General features: G+C 32.7%; 1 protein-coding gene across 1 annotated transcript; it reads left to right on the top strand.

Annotated features, from left to right (window-relative positions):
* The first annotated feature begins 204 nt into the window (after positions 1 to 204).
* Positions 205 to 8,141, top strand: LOC107440476 (NFX1-type zinc finger-containing protein 1). Its single transcript, XM_016053398.2, has one exon. It carries the CDS (start codon positions 361 to 363, stop codon positions 6,697 to 6,699), a length of 6,339 nt encoding a protein of 2,112 aa, XP_015908884.2. The 5' UTR covers positions 205 to 360; the 3' UTR covers positions 6,700 to 8,141.
* The last annotated feature ends 372 nt before the right edge of the window (positions 8,142 to 8,513 follow it).

Below are 8,513 nucleotides of genomic sequence, written 5' to 3' on the forward strand. Positions count from 1 at the left end.
AGGAAGTTGCTGATCATTTTAGTTGGGGAACACTGCCCTATACGACTTACAATCTTAAAGGTGGAGCTACGATCGCTATTGTAGTTGAGAACACTTCCGCGTGTTTACTGTTCTTTTTTTTTTTTAACATGTGTCTATTTTTTATATGATCAACCCTTATATTATTTACTTTAAATTGATGCTATTTATATTTTTTATAGGTAAATAGATTAAATGTTCCAAATTTCCTGCAAAGTAACAATTAGAAGAAGTCCATAATCAAAATACAATCGAAGCCTGTGATAGAAGTTGTTGAATTCTGTTGGTGAAGTTAAATAGTTAGTATTTTTATAGTTATATATATTATTATAAATCTTTAAAATGTCCTTTAACTTAGAAAGCCTACGTACCTTTGATTCTGAAGGAAGACGGCGAATGACTATTTCTCCAAATAACAGTGAACAGAAAAGTTTCAATACGGAAAACAGACGTTTTTCTAATTTATCAACAAATGGTACTGGTTTTATCAATAAAAATGCAAAACAAAATTCAGAGTTGGAAGAGAATTCATACAACAAAAACCGACTATTTGAGGAACTAAATCCAATGTCGTTAGATACAGTTAAAGATTTGTTGCTTCACAGCTCTGAAGATATTTTACTAACTATACTTAATGAAGAAAATGGATTTACTCTCCTTTTACAAGGAAATACTGAACGAGATTTAATGGCGCACGTATTGCTCGTTATAGAAAAAGCTTTATCATCTTGCATGCAACGCTATGTTCGTGCCTTGATTCTTAAAATAAATACATCAAAAAAGTTTTTGAGCAGTATTCATAAATATTTGGCGACATTTCATTCGAACTCTTCTCAACAGTATCATTTTGATTCTCTTATCAGCTTAACCAAATTACTGTCCAAACTCCAAATGCAATTTTCGTCATCTTCATCTGATTTTTTACTAATGCTGCTGCCCCAGTTGAGAAAAACTTGCGATGAGTTTCTCGTCCACTCTGATTCCTATACTGCAAACAAAAATACCCTTGATGACATTATTCTCCAAAATGAAATATTTCTGCAGAACTTCACGCCTACTCAAACAAAAACTTTGTCCGAAAACGAAAAAATGCAACTTCAAGAGCCACCGGAAAACTACCGCTCTATTCCCATTTTACCAAATGCTGCCAACTTGCAAGATTTTGTTTTTCTCCGCCCAAATATTATTTCAGGCTGTTATCAAGACACTGAACATTATCTCGATGTGCAATTTCGTCTCTTGAGAGAAGATTACCTTAAGCCTTTGCGGGATGGTATTGCAGAGTTTAAGGAATTGAAAAAAGCAGGAAAGCCGTTAAAAAACTGCAAAAATGTCACTGTGTACGAAGACGTTCGCATAATTTCTCAGCAGCTCGTCAGAGCTGGCCTCATTCACATAGCGTTGTTTTCTGATGCAAATTTCGCCGATATAAAGTGGGAATATAGCAAGCGTTTCCTTACAGGCTCTTTGCTATGCTTGACTGATGATGATTTTGAGACAATACTTTTTGCTACTGTTGCTGAAAGAAATGTGAGCAAGTTGCAAGAGGGTAAACTTATATTGCGCTTCGAAGAATTAACCGATGAAATTTTGAATTTGCATCCTCAAAGAAGCTTCATCGTGCTTGAAACAACAGCTTATTTTGAAGCCTATCGCTACAACCTCAAAGCCTTGTCTGAACTTAATGAAGCTAAACTACCATTGCAAAACTACATCGTGAAAATGAAGAAAGATGTTTCTGTACCTATGTACTTAAATGAAAATACGATTTACGACTTTCGACCTTTACTATTGCCTTTGGAAAAGAAATATATTGAAGAAACGTCTTCACAACCCGCCTCTTACAATTTTCCACCGGAAGTTGAGGCAGATTTAAGTGTCCAAAGCGTATCCGTCTTAAAGGATAGTTCTTGGCCATCACATACAACGTTAAACCTAGATGCTTCACAATTTGCTGCTTTGAAGTCGGCTGTTACTAAAGAATTCGCAATCATTCAAGGGCCACCTGGAACTGGCAAGACATATATTGGTTTAAGAATCGTGCAGTTAATTTTGTATAACATAAATAAAAATGCATTAAGCGTTGAAAAAACTCCAATTTTAATTGTGTGCTACACTAACCATGCCTTGGATCAATTTCTTGAAGGAGTATCACTATTTACGCAAAAAATTGTTCGCATCGGGGGTCGATGCCAAACGGAAGCCTTAGAAAAGTTTCAATTATCTAACTTAAAACAAAGTTATAACTACCACTGGAGTATTCCTGAATCAATCTCTGAAAATTTAAGAGAAAAACAATCCCAACTCTATGAGTTGAGGAAAGATATTGACTCAAAAAGGGAATTTCTAGAAAATTCAAATCGAACGGTCTTCAGATTTGCGGATCTAAGAGACTGCATACCGATTGGCCATCTGATATCTTTAAACAGACGTAGAACTTCGCTCAAAAACGATGTTTTATACGAATGGCTCAGCTTATCTGAAAACGCTGTCCACAACTTGGATTATGAATATTTTGGGAACAGAAATGATTTACCTGATAGCGATGAGGAAAATGATGAAAAATGTTTCGATAATTTTCAGGTGTATTCCATTGAACTCAGCAATATTCCTTTGAGTAGTAGTAAAAATAGAATTGCTATAGCAAAAAGTAAAGTTTTGCTAGATGGAGCAACATGCAAACAAACCATCTATGACCTTATATTAAATATTTTAAAATATTGCACTCCTTTGCTTGATCGTGATGCAGAACGCATTAGAAATGTTGCTGTAATAGATGATTTTACAAGATGGAAGCTTTATAAGTATTGGGTTTCAATATTTATAAGAAAACATAGAGAAGAATGCGATTCCCTTCAGAATGAACTGTCAATCAAACAAGAACAAATGGAACGAAGAGTTTCGAATCGATTATCATTCCGTTATGAAGATAATGTGGCACGTTTAAAAAAAGAAATTTCTCATAAAAATAATCTATTGAAAAATTGTTTGAAAACTGTATTGAGTGAAGATATGGTAGAAAATTTTATTTCTCCGCAACAACTTGTGTCTTTAAGAAAATTTGGCAGAAACTGCCAAGAAAAAAATCAAGCCATATTTAATTGGTTAAAATTGAAACCAAGAAACAAAAATAGCTTGGAAGATCGCTGCTATGTCGTTGAAAAACTGCAGGAAGTTGCTGATCATTTTAAAAAGGAATTTGAATTGACTTTTTCAGATAGTATGCGATACCATCGTAATAAGTTCGATATAACTGATGCAGATGACATAGATTATATAGAAGCGCAGAGGTACAATGTCTCTGATGAATTTGGGGACGTTTCATTTAACTTTTCAACGCAACAAAACAGAACTACAAAAACTGAATCTATTGATTCAGAATGGAAAACACCAGGGGGCAAACGGAAATTAAAAAAGTACATTAAAAGAAATCTTTACAACAAAGAAAAAATGTCAGAAGCAGAAGCAATGGCAGTGAAGCATGTCTGGAGTCTACCCATTGATAAAAAGTGGCAACTCTATAAATTCTGGTTGGATTTGTTTCATGAAAAAAAGCAATCTGAAATTTTAGAAATGCAACGAAAGTTTCGGGAGCTTTATGAAGAATTGAATGAACTGAAATCGTTGGAAGATGCCTATTTGTGCAAAGAGGCAGACATTATTGGCATAACAACCACTGGAGCAGCAAAATATAAGCATATAATTGAAATTTTAAATCCAATGATCGTTATCGTTGAAGAAGCAGCTGAGTTATTGGAAAGTCACGTTGTTACTTCTCTTGCACAAAATACCCAGCATGTTATTTTAATTGGAGATCATCAACAGCTAAGACCTAGTCCCACTGTTCATTTGCTGTCTGTAAAATACCACTTAAACGTGTCACTGTTTGAAAGAATGGTAAAAAATGGTATGGAATGCCTACAACTCAAAATGCAACACCGGATGAGACCTGATGTAGCTAGACTACTTGTGCCACATATTTATAAGGATTTAGAGAATCACGAATCAGTCTCAGCGTATGAAGACATTAAGGGACTGGCAAAAAATATTTTTTTCTTGTCGCACAATAATCTTGAGTTCCAAGAAGGTGACTCTAAAAGTAAAGTCAATCAGTATGAGGCTACATTTATAGTTAAACTATGCAAATATCTTCTTTTTCAAAACTATGAACCTTCTCAGATAACAATTCTTACAACTTATTCGGGCCAGTTATTTGAAATTAAAAGATTGGCGAAAGGAATCCTTGATGGGGTTAGAATAACAGTTGTCGATAATTTTCAAGGCGAGGAAAATGATATCGTACTTGTATCTTTTGTACGAAGCAATGACGAAGGGGAAATTGGCTTTTTGAAAGTTTCGAACCGAATTTGTGTCGCATTATCCAGAGCTAAGAAAGGCCTTTATTGTATTGGTAACTTTAAGGCTTTAGCGGAAAATAGTGCAGTTTGGAAAAATATAACTAATGCTTTGGCAGAAACTGATAGTATTGGGGATTCTCTTGAACTTAAATGTCAAAATCATATAAACACAAGTAGTTTTGTTGCGAATGAAAGCGATTTTGATTGTGTGAAAGACGGAGGTTGCAATTTATATTGTGAATATCGACTCGAATGTGGTCATGCTTGTCCCAGGAAATGCCATCCATATGACCAAGAACATTCTGAAGTTACTTGCTATAAATCTTGTGGGAAATTATGCCCTGAAGGCCACCCATGTCAAAAGAAATGTTTCGAGGGGTGTGGTCAGTGTACTGTTCCTATATTGACTAAAATCGAAAAATGTGGTCATGAAATAAATGTTGCATGTTATCTTAAAGATAGTAACCAGATACTGTGTACTGAAAACTGCGTGAAAGTTTTACCATGTGGCCATGAAATAAATATTGCTTGCCATGTGGCCATGAAACATATAATTTGTACTGAAACATTTACTAAAATTCTTTCTTGTGGTCACGAGATAAGTATAGAATGTCGCCTCAAGGACACATTTATACAATGTAGTACAAATTGCCAACGAACACTTCAATGCGGTCATAAAATTAACGTACCGTGCTATGCTAGAGACGAAGAAATAAATTGTGATGAAATTTGCATCAAAAAGTTACCTTGTGGTCATGAAATATCTATTGAATGTTATAGTGATGTTAAGAAAATTGATTGCTTGAAAATGTGTGAAAAACTGTTACCTTGTGGTCATGATTGTTCGAACTTATGCTGTGAAGAGTGCACAGATAAATGCGATAAACTATGTATTATTCATTCTAGTATTTGCGATCATTATGTTACAGATAAATGCTCTTGGAGGAATGATGCTGAATATCTTTTAAGCAAGTGCGCAGTAACTTGCAATGAAAGATTAAGTTGCTTACATACTTGTAAAGGAACTTGCAGTAGTTGTCATCAAGGTCGCTTACACACAGAATGCAATCAAAACTGTAGAAGAATCTTAATTTGTGGTCACGAATGTGAGTCTGTGTGTTCTAAAAGTTGTCCACCTTGTAAAAAGCTTTGTGAAAATTGGTGCGATCACGCTAGGTGTCTTAAAAAATGCTCCGAATCGTGTGATATATGCATTGAGCCATGTCAGTGGGTTTGTGATCATAAAAAATGCTCACGTTTGTGTGGCGAATTGTGTGACCGCACAGCTTGTGAAGAAGATTGTCCAAAAATGTTAGAATGTGGCCACGCCTGTTTAGGTTTCTGCGGAGAACCATGTCCTAAATTATGTAAAATTTGTGATCCATTTAATGAAGCATTCATCAAAACCGGGAGTAATACTAATGAGAAATTTATCTTATTGGAGGATTGTAACCACACGTTTCCTTCTAGCTATTTTAATCCACCTGTAATCGAAGAAACAATCTTTCAACATACTCAGATGAAAAGATGTCCCACATGTAAAACACTTATAAGAAAAAATTTTCATTTAGGAAGCAGTGTTAAAATTTGTATTAGAAATGTGGCAAATATAAAATTCAATATTAAGTTACAGGAGGAAAAAGTCAAAAATTTGTGTCTTGATGTCAAAAGCAGAGCTGTTGAACATTTAGAAAATGCCACCTTTAAATTTAGTCGCGTTTTTTATAAGCAATTGCTTGAATGTGTTGATGAAGTTAGCAAAAATAGAACTGCGCAAGAAATTTTGAGGATGAAACACTTTATGGAAATGCTTTCAAAATTTGAGAATTCAATCGGGCTTAATTACAAAATGTTCTCCAGAACAACCTATGGATCTATTGGCAATAAATTAAAATTCTACTTGATAAATGCTATGTTTTGGATTTCTACCATTTTTCTTGATGATTATTTAACGGCCTCTGAAGAGAAAATGTATGAATTAAAATGGGAACTGTTTCGTGTGCAATTAGGTTTAGAATTCCTAGCATTTTTCGTGGATCAGGTTAGAGGTAAGCTTCTTATCCCTGAAAATAAAATTGAAAATTGGAACAATCTTAAAAGTCAAATCATGACTTATAAGGCTTTCAGGGAGCCAGAGTTATCGCTCTGTGCTGCCGAGTGGAATGTTTTAACAGATGGTGCAAGAAGTATTAATCCGGTAAAACATTTCTATACCCACATTATAAACCACTCCACGTTTCGTTGGCGAAAGTGTATTGCAGGACACTTGTATTTTGCTGAACATGACGAAGAAAATGTCTGTACTGAATGCGAGGAAGGTTGAATGGGCAAAACATGTTTTGACAATTTGATATGTTATGTGAAGCTAATATTATGTGTGTTGTAATAATTTTATTAATTCAAATAATTATGCTTTTAAGCATGTTGTAATAATTTTAATAATTCATATAATTATGCATGAAACTTTTTTATATTTTTGAATAATTGGAAAGTGTTTATACCCCTAATTACAAACAACTTTTAACAACAAATATTGGATAACAATAATATGCAGGATGAATTGGAATATCGCAATTGAATGATGATTTGATTGTAGCAAAACGTAAGGAGATGGGAACAGCCTTCTGCTAAGGAAACGAGATTTTATTATCTCTAAATTTCAAAATTCGTTATTAAGTTTGTCAACAGGTGGCGTTGGTCACTGGTAGTAATAATAAACAATGTTTTCGAAGTATTCACAATTTGCAACTATAACATAATGGCGTTGTTTGAGGACAAAAGTTTGTGAAAATATTTCAATCTAAATGGTTTGACATTCAGCAGAAAACACTGCTTTATAATTTTTCTAATCAGATGACGAACTTAGTAACCAATTCTGAAAAAAAATAAATAAATGAAAAATCATATTCTATAAAAATTTTTATGTTATTAATAATTATTAATTTCATATGTTATGTTAATTTGACTTGATTAATTTGATGAGCACTGAAGAAAAAAACAGTGAGTAAAAGTGTTATTAGTTTACGCATTAAGTTTTTATTTCTTTTTGTTTCATCTTCTAATAAACAATAAATATTAGTTAGTTGTAGCATTAAATTAGAAATTGTAACCTTAGCATCCATTTCATGAATCAGGATAGACTGAAAGTGACATGTAACAAGAATTATTCATAAATATTTTGAAAAAACAACAACAATAACAGTCTCATCAAACTTTAATTTTTTATTTACCGTACTTCTATTTATTCACATTTATCTTAGTTATTTAATAAAATGTTTTTAAAAATCATTAAGGAAAAAAAATTTTAAGAAAATGTTATAAAATATTTTTGAATATAGAAATGTCACATGACAATTTTTTGCTTTTTGAAAGTGTGCATTTGTGTTTATTGTTTTCTAATTATCAATACAAATCCTGCAACTATCAACAAAATTCGATCGCATCAAATACCTATAATTCCTCATCAATTTTTTTCTCTTTATTTTTAATAATTGGTTTTAGTTTCGCTTAATAAAATTCTTGGACATAAACTGATGCGAAAAATAGAAAAAGGAAACTAATCTTTCCCCATATTTATTATGTATGAATATTAAATAGGCATTTGTTATAACATTATAATAGGCATTTGTTATTATTTCATTTAATAATCCTATTTTATTGAAGCCTTTTTTGGTGTAATGATTATTCATTTCAAATGAATGACACATTTTGTAATGCCAAATGATCTTTCAGCTGAATTATTTGTAATAAATCTTTTGAACCATTCTTGTTATTCTGCTTGGAAAATAATATGTATCTGTAATTTATAAATTTTTTTTTATAATCTTATTTCTTAAGATTTAGAAGGAAAATCACTGTATAAACTGTTTCCCCCCCCCAAAAAAAAAGGAAAAAGTTAAATAAAAGTATACTGTTTCAATAAATAGTTTTTGTTAAAATAATTTTTTAAAGTAAATTAATGCTTTGTTCCCCTTCTCTTGAACAAACGCTGCTCCAGAAGAGATGGTGACGGAGAAGTAAAATTCTAAATATGCTTTTAACCTTTTTTATTTAATTTTCATAAAAAAAATGAATGGGGGGGTGATATTTATTCCATTTAGCCGCACATTAGGATACGCACGAAAACCTCCCGCGGTT

The sequence above is a fragment of the Parasteatoda tepidariorum genome, chromosome 2 (assembly GCF_043381705.1).
Source record: "Parasteatoda tepidariorum isolate YZ-2023 chromosome 2, CAS_Ptep_4.0, whole genome shotgun sequence".
NCBI classification, from domain to species: Eukaryota; Metazoa; Arthropoda; class Arachnida; order Araneae; family Theridiidae; genus Parasteatoda; species Parasteatoda tepidariorum.